Source organism: Astatotilapia calliptera, chromosome 18 (genome assembly GCF_964374335.1).
Source record: "Astatotilapia calliptera chromosome 18, fAstCal68.1, whole genome shotgun sequence".
NCBI lineage: Eukaryota > Metazoa > Chordata > Actinopteri > Cichliformes > Cichlidae > Astatotilapia > Astatotilapia calliptera.
The window spans coordinates 20,629,047-20,655,975 of NC_137439.1; the positions used below are offsets into that span (position 1 = coordinate 20,629,047).

General features: G+C 39.7%; 2 protein-coding genes across 4 annotated transcripts in view; both read left to right on the forward strand.

The window, feature by feature from the left end:
- Positions 1–26,929, forward strand: part of LOC113010977 (ephrin type-B receptor 1-B) — a 436,216-nt gene that overhangs the window by 51,699 nt on the left and 357,588 nt on the right. The window lies entirely within an intron of this gene.
- gpc5c (glypican 5c) overlaps positions 7,148–26,929 on the forward strand; it is a 106,766-nt gene continuing 86,984 nt past the window's right edge. The window contains exons 1-2 of one of the 2 annotated variants that reach the window (XM_026148957.2): positions 7,148–7,620; positions 16,574–16,735. In XM_026148957.2, the coding sequence (XP_026004742.2) occupies positions 7,449–7,620; positions 16,574–16,735 (334 nt within the window). In that variant the 5' untranslated portion in view covers positions 7,148–7,448. The remainder of the gene's footprint in view (positions 7,621–16,573; positions 16,736–26,929) is intronic. The other variant, XM_026148956.2, reaches the window with a different exon arrangement.

Below are 26,929 nucleotides of genomic sequence, written 5' to 3' on the forward strand. Positions count from 1 at the left end.
TGTGCTGACCTGCATTTGATTATCAAATTAGGCATTTGTTTTTAAGTTAATACAGGAAAAGAAAATCAGGGCAAAAAGCACTCACTTAAAACACACTTTTAGATAAATCATGCTGCATGTCCCAAATAGACAACTGCTATGCCCTCGCTTAGATAAAAATCAGCTGTCGAAAGGTAGACACCCCTTTTTCCTGACTATTGAGAGGGATGTGGTCGACTGATCATGCACAAAGCAAGTCGCTCTATCCAGCATACGCACACATAAACATGCACATATACAAAAAGGTCACTCTGACCTTAGTGCATGGTTTTTGTGTACTTCTCAAAAGAAGTATTTAGATCCTATCGGAGCTCAATGAACACAGACTGTATGGAAATCTCAGGGGTGAATGGGTTAAACTAATTTTTCCACCACGTGCGCAGGAGTACTTTGTTTTGTGAACAGTGGAGGACACTCCCTCTGGGACAGAATGGAGGGTGAAATAGGATACAATTCCTCTAACTTTTCAGTACACGCACGCTTACAGACACACAATGACTTGCATAAAAATGCATTAAGAATGCCTAAATAGATGCTTAAAAGCAAGTTTTACTGAATTGAAATGAAGTAAGGTGGTTAGATTGTGATAATGAATATATCATTTTTGCACTGTGGAAATAAAGAACACAATTTAAAGCTTTTGGTGTGGTTATGCTGATGTCTAGATTCCATAATCATTTCTCTTAATTTAATTTAATCGTCTCTTAACACCTTATTTTTTTCAATCATTGCAAGACTAAATATAAGGTTACATTTGCATGAGCTTAAAGTTGCTTAGGTTCAGTGGCAGTTGTTGTATGCTAAATTTTGAGGGGGAAAAAAGCTAATTAAACGAAAACAGAATTTTAAATGTGACAATAACAAAGTCAATAAATATTTCCAGTGGACACGATGCATTTTTACCCCTATTTAGTGAACAATAGATGTCCTTTGTTTGTTGTTGTTGTCAATTTAGCGCTTAGACTACATCCTCCTCATTTAGTATCAAGCCAATAAAATGCACTCAGTCATTCAGATTCAAGTCACTTGTAAAGTATATAACCTTGCCAGTTCATGTGTGTAGTGAGACATTAATGACTGTACAAACAGAGACCAATGTGCCCTGCAGCAGATGCCTGGTACTCAGTTCAATCATGCTTGTAATGATGTTGCATTGATTCAGTGCTGTAACAGGCTAATGAAGAGTCTATAAAAACCATTATGCCAATCAATTAAATGTCACTGAGGAGACAGAATCATTTCAATTCTTTCCCGTGATTTATTAGGTGCTGTTTCTTGCTATCTAAAACTAGAAAATGATTTCTACTTCTCAACAGTGCGTGAGGCGGTATTCATATGCCTAAAAGGGCCTGTGATGCTTTGTGGCATTCTCTGTATTCTGTCCGCTCTGGAAGTGCCATGAAGGTGATGCTGAAGAAGGCACTGGCAAGACAGATAGTGAGACAGCGGCACTAAAGATGTCAGACTCCCATTAAAGATGCAGCATGGCTTACTTCCATTCCTCACATCTCTAAGAGAGAAATAGAGCATAAGCTTCATGCTCTGACCAGCAATCTGCAGACATCTGACCACTCCCAAATGGAGGAGAAGCAGAAAATAACAGAGTAAATGTCAGTGTTTCATATAGTCTTAAAGACTTGCATGTCTTATACTATGATTTAATAGTGTGAACTTGATTCTTACTTAATTATTATAATAAACTTGCATTTGAGGAAAAAGGAAAAGAGGCGACTTCCATAAGTAAAAGTGTTTTTTTATATACAGTGGGGCAAAAAAGTATTTAGTCAGCCACCGATTGTGCAAGTTCCCCCACCTAAAATGATGACAGAGGTCAGTAATTTGCACCAGAGGTACACTTCAACTGTGAGAGACAGAATGTGAAAAAAAAACCCATGAATCCACATGGTAGGATTTGTAAAGAATTTATTCGTAAATCAGGGTGGAAAATAAGTATTTGGTCAATAACAAAAATACAACTCAATACTTTGCAACATAACCTTTGTTGGCAATAACAGAGGTCAAACGTTTACTATAGGTCTTTACCAGGTTTGCACACACAGTAGCTGGTATTTTGGCCCATTTCTCCATGCAGATCTTCTCGAGAGCAGTGATGTTTTGGGGCTGTCGCCAAGCAACACGGACTTTCAACTCCCGCCACAGATTTTCTATGGGGTTGAGGTCTGGAGACTGGCTAGGCCACTCCAGGACTTTCAAATGCTTCTTACGGAGCCACTCCTTTGTTGCCCGGGCGGTGTGTTTTGGATCATTGTCATGTTGGAAGACCCAGCCTCGTTTCATCTTCAAAGTTCCCACTGATGGAAGGAGGTTTTGACTCAAAATCTCACGATACATGGCCCCATTCATTCTGTCCTTAACACGGATCAGTCGTCCTGTCCCCTTGGCAGAAAAACAGCCCCATAGCATGATGTTTCCACCCCCATGCTTCACAGTAGGTATGGTGTTCTTGGGATGCAACTCAGTATTCTTCTTCCTCCAAACACGACGAGTTGAGTTTATACCAAAAAGTTCTACTTTGGTTTCATCTGACCACATGACATTCTCCCAATCCTCTGCTGTATCATCCATGTGCTCTCTGGCAAACTTCAGACGGGCCTGGACATGCACTGGCTTCAGCAGCGGAACACGTCTGGCACTGCGGGATTTGATTACCTGCCGTTGTAGTGTGTTACTGATGGTGACCTTTGTTACTTTGGTCCCAGCTCTCTGCAGGTCATTCACCAGGTCCCCCCGTGTGGTTCTGGGATCTTTGCTCACCGTTCTCATGATCATTTTGACCCCACGGGATGAGATCTTGCGTGGAGCCCCAGATCGAGGGAGATTATCAGTGGTCTTGTATGTCTTCCATTTTCTGATGATTGCTCCCACAGTTGATTTTTTCACACCAAGCTGCTTGCCTATTGTAGATTCACTCTTCCCAGTCTGGTGCAGGTCTACAATACTTTTCCTGGTGTCCTTCGAAAGCTCTTTGGTCTTGGCCATGGCGGAGTTTGGAGTCTGACTGTTTGAGGCTGTGGACAGGTGTCTTTTATACAGATGATGAGTTCAAACAGGTGCCATTCATACAGGTAACGAGTGGGGGACAGAAAAGCTTCTTACAGAAGACGTTACAGGTCTGTGAGAGCCAGAGATCTTCCTTGTTTGAGGTGACCAAATACTTATTTTCCACCCTGATTTACGAATAAATTCTTTACAAATCCTACCATGTGAATTCATGGATTTTTTTTTCACATTCGGTCTCTCACAGTTGAAGTGTACCTCTGGTGCAAATTACTGACCTCTGTCATCATTTTAAGTGGGGGAACTTGCACAATCGGTGGCTGACTAAATACTTTTTTGCCCCACTGTAAATGTTTTAACCTAATTGTTTATTATAGGAGTAGAAATTATATATATATATTTTTTTACATACGGCCTTGATCCATATGTGCATACAATAATATACACCTCTTCCCATCTCCAAACTCAATATAGTTAGAAATGTTAAAAAGCTTTTTAGTTTGAAAGTTGTTGTTTTTTTTTGTTTTGTTTTTAAAAGTCTTCATCAACCTTCTTAACACTAACACAACAATTATCTGCACTTCCTCTCTCTGGAGATGTCAAGCTGAGGCATGTCTCTAACGACCACCCTCCGCACTTCCCGCTGTTCCACCAAGACAGAGAGGTGAAAATAAGAGACTGAAGACTGTAATCTCTCAAACAGGCGGTTGAGGGCTCCAATCTTGGGGGTTTAGCCCCCTGTAAGCCCCTTAAATCCCCAGTTTAGAGGGCCAGGACTGATGGGCTAAAGCCCCCACAGACGGTGTACTAGCTGCTGGTCTCAGACACAGCATGAGGACAAATGACAAACATAATTGCTGCAGCTTCCTGGTCGTTTCACATAAGTCATAAGACAGAACTGAGTTCAACGGGATCAGATACATCAGTTTTTAACACGACATGATTTGGTTGAGGTTTGGTTTCTAGTTACGGTGCACTGTACATACTAGAACATATTGTTCTTCTGTAATCACCAGCTGATGTTATTTATCATGTCTGTCTCATCCTAAAATGACTGTGAGAATACCAGAGGTGACAGATGACTCACTGCTCACAGCTGTGTTAGAATACAGGAGATTATTTCAGTTCAGATGTTTGTTTGTTTTTTGAAAACACACGATCGAAAATTAAAAAAAAAAAAGAACAAAACATGGTATTCTCGTGCCTCCAGTTGAGCTTTTTGTTATACTGTGATACATGTTTGTAGAGAAAACCTGCGGGTAAATGGGGACTGAATGTCATCTGAAAGAGGACAAGTTAGGTGACTGGCGCCATCTGCTGTAAAAATAGCAGAAACTCATTATTTCTTACCTTTTCCCAACAACCTTTGCACTCTGCATATCTTTGTCTATCTGTGTGTAAACATCAGTGGCCAAATGTGTGTGCGTGCGTGTGTGAGTGCATAGGTGGGGAAATATTCATCTCTCACCTTTCTTGTTGTTCAGCGTTCATTACGCTAGCTTAGCAACACCTGTGTAGAGTAGTGTATGGTCCAAGCCCTAGTTTGCTTATAATCATAGCAGTCATAGCTGTCAATTTTTGTAAATAATGGCAGATTTTCAAGCCCCCCAAATCTTCTACCTCGCTTGTTTTATTGTAAGACTGCGCTACCTGCTAGCATCCTTGCAAAAACACAGCTAGTCGTGTTTATTAGCTAGCTTGAACAGGTGTTTGAGCAGTTTAGTAGCATTAATTCTGAGACTCAGCTGATTTTTGGGGGTATTTTTTTTTTGTCTGTGTTAAACTTTCACAAGCTTTATACATAAGGGGCGCAGGAGTATATAACTACCTGGTGAGAAACTTCATAATTCATCTTCTTGTGAACATACTTTTGCACAATTAAGAAAATATGCCATTACCTCCACCAAAGAATTTCAGAATGCAGAATTTTAATGTTATCTCCAGTAGTTGTCTCAAATTACCCCAGGTTACTTTGAGCAATACTCATACATCTGAGAACAAAGACAGACCCAAAACTGCTAAACTTGTTTATAAAATGTAATGTTTTTCATACCAGCAACTGCCTTTCACTTCAAGCAATTTCTTAGTGACAGATTATTTTCTTGTAGACATGGATCTGATTTTAATATTATTACTGCTATTATTACTTGTAGTAGTATTGTTAGTATGTTTATTGACCATGTACATAATCCATATTGAGACCTGAAGCAAATACCTTTGAGCTGGAGAGTATGGCCAAGACATACAGCTACAGCTTCCAGTTAAAAAATGTATTTATGTAGGAAGGTAGGGCATTCTAGTAATGTGTATTTGTGTTACTAGACTCTACAACGCTACTGGGGGCAGAACATGACCTCTGAATCAATAATTCTCCAGTATTTCCCTAACAGTATACCTAATTGCCAAGCAGTCTTTTGCTCTACTTTACATAGCAATGAGCCAGTGCTGTTAGTATCTATAAACTAGACAGGAAGGGTATGGTACCAGGACCATATGCTATATAGTCTGAATCTTCTCATTACTAGGGTTCATATAACTCCCCTACACAGTTGTTTAGTTCAGAACAAGTGAACTGGACTGAAGTGCAATCTTATTGTGGAACTCAGAATCGTACCTTTATTCAGGCCAACATTCAGATAACAATAAAATGATAAATAAATACAATTACTGATCAGTCTATTAGGTACCCCTTGCTGGAACCAGGTTGGACCCCTTTTTGCTTTTAGAGCTGGCTTAATTATTCATGGCGTAGATTCATCAAGGTGCTGGAAATGAAAAAGTGTAACTAATAAAGCGGCAGGGGTAAAAAAAAAAGAAAAGAAAAAAAAAGCCCCAAAACATCAATAAACTGAGGGAAAAAACAAGGGAATTCTCTGTTTATATACAACATTATCTATGCTGACATGGTGTGGTCAGATCTTACAAAAAAAGTAAAGTATAAAGTCACAAATATAATTTTAGGTATTGACCTAAAACATACCATCATTTAAAGAGCTGACATTCTGTTGATGTGCACTTGTTAAAACATTTTTTAATATACTATTGGGAATTTTTTTTGTGAGTGAGCTGTTATTGATGCTCAGAAACCATAGTGACCAAATTCTTTACAGGTGCTCCCATTGAACTGTTTCTGAGGTGTCATAGTCATCACCCCCTGCGCTGCACGCCATTTGCTTTTCTTACATCAAGCTTTGAAGATGGTTTCATTGGGTGACATTTACACTGTGACTATATGCAGTCATCGGAAAAAGTAAGTACATCCCCTCTTTGGTCAAGAAAACAATGGATTCAACTCCCTAAGAAGATTTTCTTTTCAATCATTTGTGCCACAAAAATATTAGCAGATGTAATTATTACAGAAAAGTTTTCAGATTAAAATGAACTCCTTGCAGCTTTACCCTTCTTCATAATTGCTCACTACAGCAGTTGTATGATTTTTTGCACATTTTTACACAACCCTAATCCAATGTGTCTCCTGCCAGGTTTAAATCAGGGAGCTTTTGTCTTTTAGGCCGATGTGTAAACCAATACATGTCCCCACACAGTCGCATGTTAAAATATATGCAATAAAAAAGTAGCTCTAACAAGCACTTCATATTGCATTGTTTTCATTCCATCTAATTTTAATTTGCTATTTATTAATAATCGACATCTTTTGTAACAGTTTTTTTTGGAACACTTGATGCCACCACCACATCTACTAAACATTTCGCCAGAAGATGGCGCCAATGTAAATTAAACAAGTAAAGCTCTATCCCAGCGCTCCTTAATGCAGGTAGAATCTACTGGGAGCCAGTTGTGATACTTTCAAATTGAACAGAATGTCTGGTCATCTTTAACCCCACATTCATTTAATTTTCTGTGTGTCTTAAAGATATTATGCTGGTGAGAGGTCCATTTAGCCTAAATATTACCCTAAGTCTAGTGTGCTAGAGCACTGATAGCAAGTGGCATCTTAAATATTTTACTATTAAGGATTTAGAATGTCATAAGGGATAGAGACGCTTCGATCTGCTGTAGCAGTGTTGAAGTGAGTTTAAGTAAGGGCACTTAGCTGAAGTAAAATGCAAGGGAGGGGAAAGTGCGCAAGGCTTTGGAAATAGGCATGCAGGCAGTAGACCAATGCAAAGTGTTAAGCGCGGGACAGAGAGGGTTTAGCCCACACCACTCTTCCTCTGTCCAGGAGAAGACCCCGAATCTCTGCTGTGAGGCGGTCACACTCACCAATAATGTGAAAACCAGACGGAGAAGTTTGTCAGATGTTTAAACTAATCGTCGCTTCATTAGACACACGTACCGTCTTTTTTTCTTCTTCTTCCCAACCTTGTCACACAGTTTACAGTCAGGTTACAGTACGCTATCCACGAGGATACCTGGTGTGAGATGCGGCAATGTCGCGAGGAATATGCCCACGCGTAAACTCTGTCGGATGCTTTTGGATTTTCTCGCTGCTCACGTTTGCGGTGAAAGTGATCGACGTGGACACGTACAGCTGTTATGAAGTGAGGACCGCTTTCCAGCAGGTCGGGCCGCTGAACCGGGTACCGGAGACACCTGTCACAGGTGAGCGAGTGGGTTTGGCACCCATGGCGTGGAGCACTTTGGCTAAAGCGCACTATGTGCGTCTGATAGCTTTCCAGAAGCATTTTAGTCTTAAAACGAGTGAAGTCATAACACTAAAGCAAACGCCATACTTAAAAGGTGTAGATGATGTCATGTTAAATCAGCCCAGGATTTGACTTTAATTTAAAAAATAAATAAATAAAAGTCCTTTAATGAATGGGCTCCTGATATCGATTACATTGCTCTTGCGAATGTGGATCACTGTGAATGGCCTTATAAGAGTTAAAAGTTCACTGAGGTGAAAGAAGATATTGCATCTATCTTGTTTTTACCATATTGGTCATATTAGATGGAGAATTTTGAAATAGTTTCGACCAGAGCATGTGTATATAATAATACGATGGATTGCGTGTCCACTTTCCTAGGATGATTTCTGTTCTAAACAGTGTAACATACCGACAAATCTGACATGATCTTAAAGTGAGTGAAGTCTGTCTGAACATGTTTGTCTGTTCTTTCAAGTCAAATATGTCTGTCATCTTGCATTCTTGCGTTTGTGTTTTCTTTATAAATCATATCTCTCAGCTATTATGTACACATTTAAGCTATTCATATATGTGTGAGTCTTGTCTGATATTAATTGGTCTAATATTATAAAATTTGCAGGTTCACGTGCCATCCAGCTGAGACAGGGTTTGTGAGCTACAACAGATCGAGTGTGACGCAAATAGTATCATATGATGAGGACAGTGAAAATAGTGATTGATTTGAAATCTCCTGGTTTCTTTGCAATTATTAAAGATTGACTCACACAAACTTAGAGCGTTTTATATGAATAATTTCTCTACATAGCTACAGCAGTGCTTGGAAACTGTTTTAAAAGCCTTAAAGGTTTTGGGGTCTGTGCTTTCCTCCTGCACACCGAAAAAGAATAATAGAAAAACAAAAAGAGTTAATTTATGAGGATAAACATCAGTTCAATCTTTTCTTGGAGACGTTTATAAACCAGTTTAGACATTAGTCCTGCTGTGGTAATTTTGCTTTTTTGGTAGTAATACTGTGATATGTTGTCACTATTAAATAAGGATGGTGTCAGTTTTAAGATGGAGCAAATTAGTGGCCAGTGACTATATGCAGTCACTGGCCACTATATTAGTTACACTTTGCCTTCACAATGCCTTAATTATGCATAACACAGATTCAGCAAGTTGCTGAAACGTTCCTCAGGGATTTTTAAAATTGGTTTAATGCTGATATGATAGCATCACACAGTTGCGACCCATCCATGATGAGAATTTCCTGTTGTGCCACAGCTCAAAGGTGCTCTAAGGGCTGAGATCTGGTAACTGTGGAGGCCATTTGAGTGCAGTGAACTCACTGGCATGCTCCAGAAACCAGGTTGAGGTGATCTCAGCTTTGTGACATGTTGCATTTTACTATTAGACCCACATCATTACACCAACACCAGCCTAATATAAGGCAGATTTGATTTGACCAATTCTGACAGACTTCTATTTTTTAATTTTGGTGGGCGTGGGTGAATTATAGGCTCAGTTTTCTTTACTTAGCTGGCAGGAGTGGCACCTGGTGTGATCTTCTGCTTCTGTGCTATGCTTTCAGATATGCTCTTCTCTTTATCTTGGTTGTAAACAGTGGTTATTTGAGTTGCCATTGCCTTCCTATCATTTTGAAGAAGTAGGGCCATTCTAATCCAGATAGCTGCCACACACTGGATCCTTTCTCCTTTTCAGACCTTTCTCTGTAAACCCCAGAGATGGTTGTGTGGGAAAATCCCAGTAGATCAGCAATTTCTGAAATACTCACTCCAACCCATCTGGCACCAACAGCCATGCCACGTTCAAGTCACTTAAATCACCTTTCTTTCTCCTTTCTGATGCTCAGTTTGTCTTGACCATGCTTAAATACACAGAGTTGCAGAAGAATGTGGCTGCTAAATGCATATATTTTAATTCAACAAAGCAATCTCCTATGTTTAACAGTCATCAGTATGTCCTTTTCACCCTATTCTACTCTTTTTGTGTGTGTGTGTGTTATGTTATTGGTACTGTTATTATTACTAAAACATTTGATGTATGTCTGCTGCATGAGGCATTTTTATCTTGTCACTGCAAAAATCAGTTACCGGTATGTTATTTGACCAGAGGTGATCATTATTTGGCATTCAATGTCTGTATATTGCTGCAGGCCAGAATGCTCAGTGCAGTAGTCACATGCAGGTTGGTGGCAGCTTAAGTATCAACCAGTTAGAGTCTGCATGCTGTAACTGGGAGAAGTGCAACTGATAGCTGAGTGGTAAACATACCAAGAGGTGCATCCAAACCACTCGATATGTTTGTTTAGTAGGGTGTCACTATTAGCAACAGAGAATATTCCTTTGCAAGCAGTAGTTAGCGCTTAATGACAACGAAAGGACCTTCCAAGCACGTCAGCAGTCTGAGACAAGACTTCTGTCACAAACTTTTGCACGCTCAGCTTCTCAAAGAAGCTACATAAATATCTCATTCTGCCACCTGAGAATAAAAGATGTTACACAGAGCGATGCGATGGTATGAAATGGTCTTTCTTCTTAACTGTAACAGTTTTAATTTTGCAGAATGAGGCAGTTGTAACTCCTTAGTCTGGACCATAAGTTAATAAAACATTGCTTTAGTTTCACTGTTGCATTTTGGGCTTACAGCTTGTTTTTCTTTTCTTTTTTTCTTTGAGTGGGTGTTTTGGGTTAGATGCAGTCTTGTCTTCAAAGTGCTCACCAATGGATGGGGTTGTCAGAGTGTAAGATCTGGTGTATATGTGTGTATGTGTACACAATTATGCTACTCTGCTTCAGTTCTCAGATGAAACGCCAACAAAAGCAACGCTTGAAATTTGAAGTGGCAAGACTTCAGTGCTTTTCACAGTCTGATATTTGCTTTAGGATACAGTGCTGCATTTCATGTGTGGTGAACTGATTTCTCACAAAGTGGCAGGAGTGTGGCAGCCAGAGGTCCGTCCAATTGAATGATCCCGTTTCAGATAGATGTACTTTACAGTAGAGATGTTTTCTGCAGATTTGTTTAGTCTGTATTTCTTGTTTTCAAGGACAGCACAAGTGAATTAAGTTGTGGCGTAAGAAGGACTCATATTCTTTAATTATGAAATTAAAACTGCATTGATGAAGCAATAATTCTGTGTAAAACCCAAGTGAGTAATATAAGATGTAAGGACTGGCTGAATTAATTGAGGAGACTTTAAAAGAACTTTGATGTTTTCAAATTTATATTAACACCAATATGATGTTTCATTACCAAACAATTTGCTTTTTAGACAATATTTATTCCCCTGGCTACAATTTATAGTGTAAGGAGAGACTGTCTCAATGCTGGATTCATCATCAAAGGAACTTTGATAATCAGTGACATGAAGTTGCTTATCCTCTGATTTATGGCCTCTTAGGTGCAGTGGTGGAGAGCCAAACACTCCATACTGTGATTACTACGGCATGCTGATATAACCCTTTTGGAGATAGATCATTTGGAAAGTAGACAGCAAGAAGTGCTGCTCGCAGACACATAACTTGATGAATTGGGTTCCTGGATAAATTCTTTAGATATGATCAAAGTATTTTACAGCTCAGTTAAAACCTTTTAAGCAAGCTATTTGATCAGGATTGTATGCGCACCACACTCACGTTTCCCTCCCATTTTCGTATCGCCACGCTAATTCACTGAGTCATTAACAACTGTTTTAGAGAGAAAGAGAAAGTGTCTTGTGTGTTTAATGCAAAAGGGGTGAGGCCGTGTTAATAGAAAGGCGAACGGGAACTCAGTGTGTTATCACATGTCGCCACATCCTTAACCGTTTACAGTGTTAAAGGCTTTGGCAAGCTCTCAAAGTGCACCACAGTCTTTGATTGGCTCTGGCTATGTTGATTACTTTTTTAACTTGGCTTCTCTTACTGAAGCTGTGCACACATGGAGCACACCTACTCCATACAGACTTTATTGAGCACTAGTCCATTTTCTGTCTGGCAGTTTCTCAACCATTTTTTCCCCCAAGTTGGAATGAAAATCAAACAAATAACAACATAAAAAACCCAAAATCTCCAGTTTCTTAAAACTGAGGATGTAAAATCGTAAAAATAAAATAAAAATCTTGCATGGTCTTTGATCTCTTTACTTAGATACTCCAGCCAGTGCTGTCCAGACTGAAGGTGAGATTACCCTGTCTGAGTAGGTTTTCCCATCTTATTGGATTTCAGTCTGACCCAGTCTTGTGTTTCAGATGATTGTGGTCTACGTTACCCTCCTGGCTCACTTATGTGGTGGGAGAAAATGTGATTTTATGATGTCATTTTATCTACCTCTCAAATATAACCATGTACAGTACTGTGCAAAGTCTCAAGCCACCTCACATTTCTTTATATTTTCCTAGGAAAATGGAAAATAAGTAGAGTGATTTATTAAAACATGTTAGGACATGCATGGAAATATAGTATATAAGGCAACAAGAAAGTTTTTGCAATTGCAACAAGCTTGAATATCAGTATTTAGTATGTATCAACTACTTGATTATGATCAACAGAAAAATAAACAAGCATGCCCATCTGATATTATGCTGCTTCATCAGGTTGCATCTGTTTGCCTGCCAGCCTAACATCTCTCTTTCTGCTCTGTCTGTGCCCTTTAGTGTGGTTTTAGACTCTTTAGACTCTCACTGTAGGCTGTTCCAGATTGGGGTATGGGAAAGTTAAACATTTCATTTGAGTTTCAAAGTAGTCCAAAAATGCAGGTATGTGGCAGAGACCCTTTTGAAATGTGTTTGGGTTCAACATGGCCTATCCAAAGCATCACAAATCTGTATAGAGCAAATATCCTGAAAGTTCAGTGGATCTTTGGATTTCAAAGGGAACTAACTTCCTGAGGCAGGAGAAGGGTAACTGCATTAATTACTCACTTTCTCACTTTCTAACAAAGTTATTCTTGTTCTCAGAAAAATATTAGAAAAAAAAACAGCAGTATCAGGAAACCACAAACCACCTGCTCATTAGTGCATACCAAATCCAAACAACATTTCCATACCATACTGAGGCGATGTGAGCTACCTATGAATAAATTAGTACCAGAGTTGGTGCAACATATCTTCTTCTTCTAAGCATTATACTGTAGAAAACTCAAATGTGATACTTTAGTACTACATAGGCGTGGCATGTGAACAGTGGTAAACAGCAGTAGAGTTTCTTCACTCAGATGTTTTGGCTTGTTCAATGAAGGGTGCTGAGATGTTGCTGAAGGGATCATGGCTAACAAATCAAGACCCCTGAGCCATGTCATTAATGGTAAATTACCCCAGAGGTATTTGTCATCTGAGGACAATTAAGGGGATTAGAAATCAAAGTTGACGTCTAGAGGGGTGTGTTAAAGTTCAGCCAGGCAGAATGAGCAGTATGTAGATTAGGCACTAATTACAGAGCTCAGTATAATGGCCAATTGGATTGCGTGTAGAATCACATAAAAAATACATACCTTCAACTTGTAGACCGTGTACAAAGAAAATCTTGCTGTATTTCTGCACCGCAGTATTCTCTGCATGTTTCTTATATAACATTCTGATTGCCTGGAAAGGCTGGTATGAGAGTTTATCAGTTCTTGTAGATTTTCAAGATATACTAAATATGCAGTTAATCAATGAATTAATTCATTTTTGGGTGGAGTGGAGGTAGTAGAGTGGTGTATAGTTTGGAGAGGCTGGCACTAATAAAAAGACAGGAAGCTAAGCTGGAATGGGCAGAGTGCTTTATTGAAACATGTGCAAACATATGTGGAAATACAGTATATAAGGCAAAAAAAAAAAACCCAGAGTCGCCAGGTAGGAGGTTCATGGAAGTCAAACATGCAGAGGTTGACAGAGGAAGATGATAGGGATAGGGTGAGGTGGAGGCAGATGCGCTGTGAAAGAAGTTTTTCCAGCACCCTTGCAATGTGTTTTTGATGGTACAAAGAAAATCATCAGTACATAAGTATTCATTATTCATTCATTCATTAATAAAAAATGTATTTGTACTTACAAGGGCATAGCAGTTGAAAAGGGATCACTGGTAAGTAATCAAGAATTGGAGTCACTGATTTGCAAAAGTTTGTGTAAGGAATTTAAAAAAGTAGCACTTAATTAGACAGAAACAGCATCATGAAGATGAACAAAGATTGCAAACTCATAACAAGGTTACAAAAAATTAACAATTACATAATGAAGGGTCAGTACTGAGTGACCACCACGATACTTGTGTAAAGCTGCGAGCCGTGGCTGAGATTGCAGAGACAATTGCTGTTTTATATCATAGAGGAAAAGAGAAACAAAATCTGGACACTTACTTATTTCCCAGCAATAAAATAAATAATAAAATAAAACGGCTGTAAATCCTACAAAGTTTTTGCTTGAGTTTGTTAAGCTCAAATTTGGGTTATCTGATTCAAAATGCACTGTGACGACGTAGAGCCAAATGACAAAAAAATTATATATAGATGTGATTTTATGCAGGAATGCCTTAAAGGCAACAGCGTTGACACTGTGCAACATATGAATCCTTCCACCTGAAGGTTTGAGGCATGATTGGGAAACTGCTGTTAAGTCAACATCCTCAAGCACTTTGACAGAGCTGGGTAGTTTGCCAAGTATAATGGGGGAAATTTGCTATTGTTGCTATCAACTGTTGCTTTTTCCGAATGTGTCCTTTTGTTTTTTGACTTTGCAGAAGTTTTCATTCATGTTGTAACTGAGCAGCCTTTTAAGACCCATGCTACATTCAAGTGACTTAATGTTAACCAGTCACGCAGCAATGAAAGACAGAAATAGGATGGGTTTTAAAGATTTGTATGTTGGCTATACTGCAATTACAAAGGCATTATGGTTAAAACATTTTCACAAAGATGAAAATTGATACATACAGTACAATATGTCCTGTATTGTAGACTTCAGTGAGTCGTGGGCCTGCGTTCACAGGTTCCATACTTCTCCTTCATGTAGAAAGCACCAAATAAATATTCAAAAAGATAAAAAAGAACAAATTCAGGAGTTGTTTGCTACGACAGGGGGGGAAAGCAGTGGCATGGGCTGATTGCAGGAAATGGCTCAGTATATTTGGTACACAGTCAGCCTGTCCTGTCTGCTGCGGTGGCTTTAAGAGTCAAAGTTTTCCTGAGTATCACTTACTCCACACAGTTACGCTCAGTGGACGAAGAAGCCAGGCTGAATTCCACTATGAGTCCCTGGATATTACTTTCATATCACAGATAACACGCAAACACAAAAGAGAGAAGGAGCCAGCCAGTGAATTGAGCAGGGTCAGGGACAGAAGCGGAGAGAGGACATGCACCACATATAGGGAAATCTTAGCCTAAAAATGGAGCAAAAACAATACTTTGTCCTTTCAGAAATCTTTAAAGAAAAACTTGATGTATTTTTAATGTCAAATAAGCATAAATTAAGCTTAATTCAAGTATTTCCCAGAGTAATAAATGACACTAAAATTGTTATTGGATGTTTTATTACAGGATCAAACGCTACAAATGTTTGTGAAGCACTTCTAAAACTAACAGTTTGAGCTTTTTTTTGCATGTCATTTGTTCTATAACTCAACTGTTTGTCCACGCTAAAGAGGTCCGAACTGGGTGGAGATTTTAAAATCTATACAGTGACTGACCTATTTAATCCAAAGTGTATGAAATGAACAAACGAGTTAACTCTAAGCACATGCTTGCTCTGCTTCTTAAAGGTTGTTTACTGTAGTAGTTGCTGGATGGTTCTTAACTTTTTCATTCTCAGAAAGTTCATGACTTTTGTGCAGTGGAGGATGTCAGCTTTAAGTCAATCATTGTTGGAAGATGGGATGTGTATGTTTAAATTACCCCTCTGCAAACAAATAAATGTTAGATCAATTTGGGTCTGTTTACCCAATTTGAGCTTTATATGAGCGTTTTGATTTGATTTGGGCTTTTAAAGTGATTAGAATCTCAATATTAGGCTCCATGTAATAATAGCCAGGGCCAATACAGAAGGGCTGGACTGCTACAGAGATAGAGATAATGAGCTGTAAGGGGCAGGACAGCCAGTTATGACTTCACTCATCTGGCTCTGAGATGGGAACAAATGGAGCCTCACTGGGTAATTAAGAGACACCCAGGCCTCACAAGGATATGCCAGGCAAATGGGGATGAGGGAGGGAGGGAGGAGAAGGGAAAGAGGGATTCAGAATGAAACCCTATTGTGTTTCATGGTGGGATTTGGACAGTGAGGCACTGGTCTTGTGGTCTGCCCTTAGGCCATGCTTTAGGCTCTGGTTACAACACCTGCCTCCAGCCACTCCTGTTCAGCCCTTCCCCCAGTAAAATGAGTTATCATACCAGACTTATACATTATGAAAATGGAAAATGAGCATGTGCATTTGTGCAAATAAATGTGGGAAAGGGCCGTTTCAGTGACATTGTAATTGTATTTATAAAGTATTAAAAGCACTGGTGAGAAGTAGGTAACACTGGTAGAGTACTACTGTACAAATTTCTAGTTGAACTAAACTATGTGCTTGTAATTAAATTGTAATTAAACTGTTCTTTTTTTATTGTATTAGCTGATGAACTGGAGTATTGTGATTAACAGGAGGTTTTTTTATAGATGTGATTCCCCACCGTTGTTGCTTGTATTTGTGTTTGTGCTTGTGTGTAAACCTTTGTGTGTTTGCATTGCACCAGTGTACATCCTGATATGACCGATGTGCTCAGTCACATCAAATTGAGACAACAATATATTTACCAGGAAAATATTATGGCTGGAAACATGGATGATGACTTTCACTTCCTGTCCTCTGGCTCTTCTGTCTGTTAACGTTATAGCTTGTCTAAATTTGGATTGACCAAAAAAAGAGAACAGCAAATAAACTAAACCTGCTTTTTTACTTTCTTAGATGCAGATCTGTTGTTTTGTAAGCACCAAGGCCCATCCTGCTGCACCCGGAAGATGGAGGAGAGCTACCAGTTTGCTGTAAAACGGGAAACTCTCCATAACATTCAGGCCTACACCCATGAGATTAAGCATGTGATCGCTTTCCATGTCGATGCCTTCCAGGGTAAGTTCATATACAATGGGGGTCAAGCTAGGGCTGAATTGACCTGAAACTGTTTTTTATGTATAGTATAATTATTCAGCGTGTTGGTAAGTTGTTATGCTTCACCTACGTATGACATACCTGCAGCACACTGTACCTGCCACTGCATGGGACTGATAGCCCAGAGAGGCTGGCTTCTGCAAAGAATCAAGCTAGAAAACCCAGCGTTTGTTGACCTGTAACTGAACTTTATTTCCTCTACTAGAATCCAGATTAAACAATAAAATAAGCAAATATCTAAGTTTATTTGCTTGTTTCCAGGCAAGAATATTTATTTGTAAGTTTTCACTCAGATTCCCAGGACCTTGGTAACTGGCGTGCAGGCAAGTGTAACTGAGGAAATGGGCATGGTCCCACTTCTTCTCTGGGTTTGGCAGCAACAGAAATATGAAGCAGGATCACTGAGGGTAGACGGGAAAAGAGAGTATGGAGGTCTTTTTCTTAGCCTCTAGTGTTTTGTGGAAGATGGTCTGCTTCAGAACGGTCCAGTCCTGCTCCTGGGACAGTAAAACAATGACTGCAGTCCTTGGAAAAATAAATTATAGTAGTTTTGAAGTAGGGTGTAACAATCCTTGAAAGTAATAGTTCTTTTTGCTTTTGTTCTTTATTTATTTATATAATTTTTGTTTGTGATGCCTCTTTGATATAAAAAATCTTTGCTGTAGATAAAAGCCTATCTTGGAAGTTAAAGGTCTTTGTGCTACACACAACTAAATCAAGCAGTGCACCAGCTTCCCAAGTTTGCCCTCCCTCCTCCACTAATTGCAGTGTCATTTAAATAAAAAAAACAAATCTAAAACAGACCAGGTTTTTCCTCCAGTACAATGCCACTCGGTAGGAAACATGCCTCGGATGTTTTAGTGCTACAGGAATTTTAGTACCATGCAATTAGTTTTATATGGCCACAAACTGCTTTGATGCAGCATTGGCCAGATTTTTGATACAAAGGAAGCAAGAAACACTGCTGGTCTTGGTGTCTAATATGAAATAATGGAGTAATAACAGGTAAGGGAATGGTCCTGTACATCGATGCCATGGAAATTACTGCTCACGTTTAACTCATGTATGTCATCTGGAAAGTGTATACTCATCCCCATAATGTTTCTTGAACTAAAATGAAAGCTATGTGAAATTCCACTGCTTGAACACAAAGCATTTTTATAAGTGTTTAAACGTTTCTAGAGATAAGCTCCTCTTACAGCATGCTCATAAACCAATTAAGTGAAATAGCTGTGTTTGTCCTTTTCAGGGTTATTATTATTCCTCCCTCCTTACCTCATGTCTGAGCCTTCCTCGTGAATGAAGATCAGGTGTTCAACATATCCTGAAAAGGCCAAGATGGAAAATAACAATGGAATAACAATAGAAACTGGATGGTGCCGAAAATGATGATGTCACTAGGCTTTAATTTTCAAGGCCTTCTAAGGACAGTCTCTGAGCTGTCTGAGAGCCTGTAGTGGAATGTGAAGTAGCCGGTGCCTCATATACTGAAGTAACAAGAATATGAATTTGTCTGATAACATTGGTGCTGTTATTTAAACTCTAAATGATAGGAAATTGTCTGTGGATCACCTTTTCCTCCTATTTCTTTTTGTTTGCTCTCAGCTTATATTCAGGTGTGTGCAGCAAATCTCACGACGGGTGCAGTGTCTGAGTGTTTTTTTACACTGTTGTTCATATTATTTGAACTCAAAGCTCTCATGCTGATTGGTAAGGTTAGCCAAAAGGATATGCACACTGGAAGTTACATGGGGGTGTGTGAGGAGTGTGTCTGCATGTATATGTGCTTTCGTTGGACATCGTTTGTTTTGACAGCCTTAAATTTCCTACTGTGCTTTGTCTTATGTGGGAGTTGCCATGTCATGAGTATGACCCCCTAAATGCAGACCACATGTGCGCTTGTGTTCCTGTAATAATGTGAATAAACAGGTTTGCCTGCTAGCTTCAAAATCTTGAAAATATACAATTAACCTTAGCTATAGTCCTTCCACCTCATCATACCAGTAAAACCCACAGCCCTAAAACCCACAGCCAGGTTATTAATTTTCAGGCATCAGCCCCTCTCTTCCTTATCATTCATTCTTCCTAACATTAAACCTCCCACAGGATCCTCACAGATACACCTAGGTCAGCTCACTACTCTCCCTCTCTCAACCATAGCACAAACAGTCATAGTCTAATCCATGTCATAGCTGATAAGGAATGGTCATTGGGCACTGATGGTTGGTAGGTGTGAACCACAGAGCCCGCTCTAAGCTCGGTCAGCTTAAAATTGCCATCAAGGGCTTTCGGCTGTCACCCTGCCATAGCCAATCAGATCTGGCGTGATCTCGCTTGGAAACTTTTCTGTGGCCTAATGTTTTCTTGCTTGTTGTAAAAGGATTCTTACTAGGATTTTAGTAGATTCTTGTTCAGGGAACTCTTGTTTGCAAGCTGTTGAAAAGGAAAATGAATTTCATGTGTTTGTTTGTCTGTGTGTGTGGTGTCTGCGTGTGTGTGAGAGTGTGAACGACAGGTGGGAATGATGAGCAAGAGAGTAGGTATCTGGGTATATAGTCACGAGGCTGGGATGGCAGATGTCAGGAAAATGCTGACACTTTTGATCACTAGTGACACCGATATGAGAGGGGGGGGGGCCTGACTCACAGCTAAAGGCCATTAATGTTTGTGTAATATAGAAATTTTGAACATGTGTATATTACATGTGCAGGATATTGTGTGTCTGTGTGTGAGCATATACATATGCACCAAAGACATGTAAGCATGTACAATATTTACCACCTTCACTAGACACTGTGGCCACCTTGAGGCTCAAGTTGTCCTCACAAGACTTGACAAATACTTTTTCAGAGAAATGTACTCTCTTGGCTTAAATATCATACAAAGTGAGTGCACTACATTTGAAACTTTGCAGTACGTGCCCTTTGAGGACAAGGAGTTAATTTGAGAAAGAGTGACAGGGACTGAAAACCACGCCATATAAAGAACGATTACTTTTCTCACTGAGGTGGCATAATTAGCTGATCCTTGTTTCATCATCCAGGAACTCTCCAGACGCCTGGCAGGCTATGCGTGTGCTTCTGTGTGCATGTGTGTGCGCGTGTATTTCAGCACATGAATTTCAGACCCAATGTGATCGAAAACCACAATCGAAGACTTGAAGATACTTGAAGGCCTCGGCTTTTAAAGGCATAATGCAGAATAAGAAGACGAACTAATGGGGGGAATAGATAATGGGAATGCACAATAATAAGTGAGTCACTGTGAGATTGTTTGTCTTCCCAGGTGGCTTAGTTCTGCCTACAGTAATTGTCCCCCTGCCTTTTGGGAATTTACAGCTCTTCTAATTGCCTTTTTAGACAGTAGTTTCCATGTTAGTTGCTCTTTGCACTCACAACCCCATGCCTCTCATTTCCTCTCTCTCAGCACTGACAGGCAAACAAGAATACCTAGCCTGAAGCGTTTTAGTTTAATTAAAAAGTTTGCTTAATGCTTTCTTTATTTTAACTGTCAGAATCATCCTGGGTGGCCCACACAACGCAGCCTTTGTTGAGCCAACAGGTTCATTTATTGCATGTATTTGATTTGATTTATTGCTTTTGCATATGATTGGAAGAGTGAGTCACTTGACTGCTACATCCTGTTTTCAAGCATCGTTTATCCATCAGATTCAGGTCCCTCTATCTTTATTGCAATCTCTGGATTTGTCTGCAATGTCTTTCACTAATTTTATCCCGTCCTCTCTCACATCATCATTTTTGTTCTCTCACTTCACGTCTGCGTGTATATTTCTCTGCAGATGTTTTAAACGACAGGGTTATTGCTCTAGAGGCTGACGTTTGGACACAGAATGACATTGCTCGGCGCTATGAGCTCATGCTCAAATTAGGGAGGATATCCGGAATCGGTCCCTACATGTCTCATTTAGTCTACAGGGTGGAGGGAGACTGTGTTTATAGACTTAACATTGGAGCAAATGCACTGTGTCTTTCGAAGTGCGTGTGTACTAAGCGTGTTTCTATTGCAATGCCTTTCTAGTCTCCTGAGTAAACATGACACATGAGGACAGGATGCAAGAAGGATGCTTTCAGAGTTTGGAGAACTCGGCCTCACTGGGGAAAAGTGGGAAATAACAAAAGGAAAAGAGGGAGGAGCAAGGGCGAAGCTCAACGTGCCATAAAGTCTTGAAGTTGGGCTCAAATCTGTCCTAATTACCTCTGCTTTTCATTTGCCCTTCTCACCTCATGAATGTGTGAGAACCCAGAGAGCAGGGACTGGGGCCTTGAAAGTGAGCAGAGAGAAATAAGATGAAGGGAGGGCTTGTTGCTAAAGGAAGGAGCACAGTGAAGTGTGCACAGGTGTGTTTGAATGTGCTTCTGTCAGGTGTCTACCTGTGGGAGAATGCATGCTTTTAATGCATATGTATACCTTTAAAACCACTGAGTGAACAGGCTTTTTCTCTGTAGAGTCACTACGTGCTGCTACCCTCTTGACAACTTTCCTTTTTTATCGTCCCGGGTGTCTCTCTCTCCTTCTCTCTCGCTTTCTGTGAACCGTGCTTTGTCAGCATTGGTTGCTTAACAAGAGCATGCTGGGCCCAAGTGGGCAGCGTGCCAGTATCTTGAACTTGCTGGCTGGCATGTGTGCTGCAGAGCGCTCTCATGTCTTAAAGATAACATGGCTGCCAACAGTGCACTCTGCAAAATAGAACCATAACCATAAACACATCTCTGTTCTCCGCTGTCATATTTAATCCAAAAGTCTTCTTTTGTTTTTCTTCATTAGCCACCATCTTCCTCAGCAAGCACGCATGCATCACAATATTAGATTGAATGCCTAAGCAAATACCATAGCGGTCTAGATATCTGTCCAGCCTTGTGCCAAGTTCTATTGCAATGATTAGAAGGAACCTTGGATAAATATCCAATTTTTTCCCCTTCTCACAAATTATTTTCTGAGGCTGCTTAATAAATACTGTTTCCTACATTCCTGTTAGAAATAGTTGTGAGGCTATTGGTAAGACTAAGAGCACAATACGCATCACACTCAGGAAATTACTTGATAATAAGACAAAGTCATATTTCCCAGTGCTTGTTACCAGTCCAAGACAGTTTGGCTTTTCTGGAACAGATTCTGTCTGGCTGATAGGATTCATACTCTGCTGCTGATAGGTTCAGCCTGGCTTTTTCTTATGTTATTTTCTTATGTCTCACTCAGCTGCACTCATGCTTCACTGGCTGATGTGTGTGTGTGTGTGTGTGTGTGTGTGTGTGTGTGTGTGTGTGTGTGTGTGTGTGTGAGAGAGAGAGAGAGAGAGATGTAGTTTTTTTCAGACATGGGATAACTCACATTGCTGAGGCATAGGTCACTTCTATGTTACGTTTCACATGACTTCATTCAGACATAATCAAAGTGACAGAGTGGACCGTACTGTGGCATCTGATGCTGTGAGGGTCAAGGTTGTCAAGAAAAGAAGAGACATCCTGCTTAGGATTTTCTGAAGACCTTAGTCTGAGACGTCAAGATTCATGCTCAGAGTCTGAGACCCACGAGTTACCTTCCACATTGCCATCTGTGTAGCCTGCTTGCTTTTTCATAAATGCTGTCTTCATAAACTCTCTTCACATTAATGCATACCCCCTCTCTTTTCAAGTCACTGTCCGTCTCAGCCAAAAGCCTCCAGAGTTCCTAAGAAACTGTTGAGCTATTGAGGAATTTTGGGTGTGGGGTCATAATCTTGCACGACCCCACATGTCTACACTAAAAACAATATTTATGCCCAAAATGTGTACTTTAAGTAATTTGATTGTAAATTTTCCATGTAATTTTGCAACATTAATACAGTACAATATGTTAAATTTAATGGGATAGGTTAAATGAAATGTGCGGGATTAGTATATATTCAGTGTATACTCAGCATATTTCACTCAATGATTAATTATTTGAATAAATAGACCTTTGATTTTATATATTTCAGCTACATTTTATCGAGAATTATTGCTTCATGTTTATAACGGCCAAGAATCATTTTTTGAATGCATCTGTTAATCCAACTGCTTGTACAGTGATTGCTAAATGTTTCTAGATCTGACCTAGTAAGGTTGCTTACACAAAGCTTAGATGTAGATGTGAGTACATGTGTCCTTACACAGCAGCTGTCAGTCAAAATGTTTTTGAGAAAATGCCTAATAACCAGAACCCTTACCACAGCGGTTTAATATCTCTGAGGACGAGGAGATATTTTTGAGGGAGATTAATAATGTGGATTCGACCATAATAAGGTCATGCTGAGGCACATAAGGGGATATTGGTGAGCTTGGGGGAATGGCGTGTTGTACTTTGCAAATTGGCCAGACTTCCTGTGAAGGAGAGCTGTTTTCAGCCAGTACCTGTGGGAGAATGTATGCTTTTAATGCATAAGTGGATCAACATTGTGATCAGCATATGCCTCTGTAGTATGACTCACATGTTTGCTTCAGCCAAAATTTGGTTGGACTTAGCTGTCTTTCTCTTGTGCCTCTTTTCCAGCTGGGTGTGGGAATGATTTAGCAGATCACTTCCACATTCAAGTCAAGTCATTTTGCTCATTACACCCTGTCATAGACACTCTGCTTCTTCTGTTTCCTTTTTGCCTCTGTGGCTTCTTTGTACCATTAACAAGTCCCCACAGTGGGATTTAGTCACAAATTCCCAGGTCATTCATCCATTGTATTAGGGGAGGAGTTGCAGTAAATGATGAAAATGGTCTTCTGACTCTCTCCAGCTGTGTCCTCTTTATATGATCAGTGATAGATTGTATCTGCTGCATTGTAAGCCAAGATGAACACAGGTTTAAGCCTTTAAGTCAAGCACAGTGCAGTCTATCATTGGTAAACTGTCACCACTTTGGGTTTTGGGATTGTGATGGGAATTTGCCCTTTAACATGAAATTTCCCACTCGTGGGACTAATAAAGGTATCTTATCTTATCTTAAGAAATATTGTTTTGCGTAGGTCTTGATTATTTAGTATCATCCTTTTGTTTATTGTAGTCAGAAAATACAAGCATTTTATTTTGTTTTCATAGCGTACTGGACTTAGACATTTATACAGACCAGTTTTGGCCCCTAATTTAAACAATACGCTTGCACCTTCCTGTATGCCTGATTTATGATAAAGCTGATAAATGAAAACAGAGGCCACACCTGCTTAGAAAAGTGGAAAATTCTTTATTAGAGTCCCTTTCATCTTGGATTTGTTTAACACCTCAGTCCGTTTAAGGGTCTGTTTCATGTTAATCATATGTTAGCCTAAATGTTTCCTTTCATTTTTTTATGAATATCTGGAGTCCAGTCTCTTTCCCTGGCTGTCTCTAGTTTAGTCTTCATCAGTTTCCACTTAAGTAATGGTTTATTACCTGGACATATTTAAAATTTGTCGCAAACTACAGAGAGTCATGCATTTAGTTAGGTTTAGCTAGGCACTTTTGTTCAATTTACCTGTGTATGTAAAAAGGCATCGCCGGCTAATTTGAGGTTGCACCGGACCTATATTCTTTTGCAAATGGAATCATTTCACTACTTAATTTTTGGCAATAAAACATTAAGTTCCATAATATTGTAAGTGCAATACGGTTATGCAAATTTTTGATTGTCAATGCAAACTGTTTCTGTGTATTGTGATTGCTCAAGGCATACTGCCAAGTAGGGCAGGGCAATATGGCCAAAAATACTCATCATGATATATATTTGAAAATTTGCGATAACGATATAACTGACAATATATTTGACGCAGGACAAATTACTTTACAACTCCACAACTTTATTAGTGCAAAAAAAAAAACCCATCAATGTATTTTCACTTAAACAAGCAGCTGTTTTTTTTATGTGCATTAAAGTTATATAAAAATGTAACAGTGCGAATGCAAATTCCTTGCTGACAGTTTAATCAAAAGGCATTTCCAGTGGAAATTGGCCAACATATCCTCAGCATAACCATGTATAATATCCACAAAACTTAAAAAGACCTTATACACAAACAATACGGTAATATTATGTTGAAGCACCGTAGGTATTACGAGGCTCCTGACTACGGTAGCTGCAATGCTCTGACAATCCATCAAGCGGTGCGGGTTCATAGCTTAGCAAAGTCGTACTAAAACAATTTTTGACAGATTTTTAAGCGCCGTGTGCGACATAAAATCGGTTCGGTAATAACGGTAATAACGGTAATAACGGTAATAACGGTAATAACGACAGCCCACTTGCATGCTCTACCAAAAAATGTGCTTTGGTGTGTATCTGCCAAACCAGTTCCACACCACTGAAGTTGCAGCATTTTTACAAACTTGAACCAAAATTAGCATATGTCAGAGGTTCCCAAAGTGTGGGGCCTGCCCCCTGGGTGCGGCCATTGTGGTGGGGGGGGGGGGGGGGGGTGAAAAGAAAAAACAAAGTGACACTTGGACACTGCTAACACAATGGACATGTTTTTAACACAACCTGACACAAACGCAAAGCAGGAGATAAAGCATGGCCAAATATGTTTCCAAACCAACTTTCTTCCAAGCCAAAGACTAGAAAATATGGTGAAGCATATCTTCCCTTTGGCTTCACCTGCACAAGTGCCAAGGTAGGTCTCCCCTGCAGAACTGGTTTTCCCTGTGTCAGGAGCACGCGCTGGGCTCTCCAAATCACAGACAAACAGTATCAAACATTCTTGATTTTTAGTTCACAAACACTTCTTGTAATGACTAACTACTCCTGACAGTTTGGAGATGTTAGCTCTTTATACAGTAAAGTTACTGTACTGTTTTTGAACCCATTTTGTACAGAGAGGCATTTTTTTGAAAAATGTATTGATAGCAATGTTGAATATTATTACACAGGAAAAAAACAACTACACATAAAATAATTACACCTTTCTAAATGGAGGGACAGTAACTGCGTGTGTATATGTAAGCGTGTAAAACCTGAAGATAGTCAGATTAACAGTAACAGTATTTTGTCTCTATCTGCCATTCTGTAATTCATCTCTTGTACCTTTGACGTTGCATGACAAACTCTGTATTCCTCGTCCACAAGTAAACGCAAAAAAAAAAAGATTTTTCTTGTAAAATAAGGGGGGGGGGGCGCCTAGCAAAAAAAGTTTGGGAACCACTGGCATACGCCATGGAATTTTGTTTGAGTCACCACTAAATACAAAGTGAAGACTTTGAAAAAGCACCGGAGGTTTGGCAAAAACTGCACATAGAGCAGGTTTTTGCTAGTGAACTACAATAAACAGAGAATTTTAATCTTTTAGAGTTAAAGGCAATAATTTGGTGGCATGAATCCTGGGAAAGAAAAATCAGTCTTTCTATTGAATATTTGCGTATATGACCATCCCTACACCTTCTGCACTCATGCAGCCCCCTATCAGCATCCCAACCACTGTGTTCCCTAGCCTTTTCATTTCCTTTCACATCTTTAGAAAGTTTCACAATCTGAAACTTTTGTATGAACTAATGTTCTTACTGCATGGAGCAATGCTACATTTTTCACAATCTAAGCCAGAGTTAGAAAAAGTATGTCACTCGCTGGTCCTTCTCTTTTCTTTCGTCATACAGTTACTCAGAATGGATGCTGTCTAATCACTTTTCCCATGGTGTTGACTGGGTAAAATATATTTTGTTGCTATGGTCACACTTCTAGTAACACTTGCTGCATTTAGATGCGCATACTTGTAATCTATATACCAATAAACTAAAGAGAAAATGGGACATGACTAAACTCCTATGGCCCTCTTAATGATAAGTACCAGAGGTTCTGTCCATCAATCTGTCAACAGTGTCTACCAGTGCTGACTGTCTACATTTCCCCTTTATGGTATTAGCCACTTTAGCAACCACCCCACCACTCTCCCCTCACCCCCTTCACCCACAGCTCCTGAGCTCTGTCTCCTCTGTCCCTGTCGTTCTCTCATCTGCTCATCTGCTCATTTCCCTGCAGTCGATCATGTTTCCCCTCTTTTGCCAAAGCAGAAAGCATTGCCCCCCCTCCGCCACCATTCAGTCTCCATGTTCAGTCTGCCTCCCTGCCACATTATAGGGCAGTGCACTGTGGACACTGCAGGATATGAATTTTTCATTTTTTAAATTTTTCTTTCCTTACCTATTGACACAGCAGGGTTGCCATTT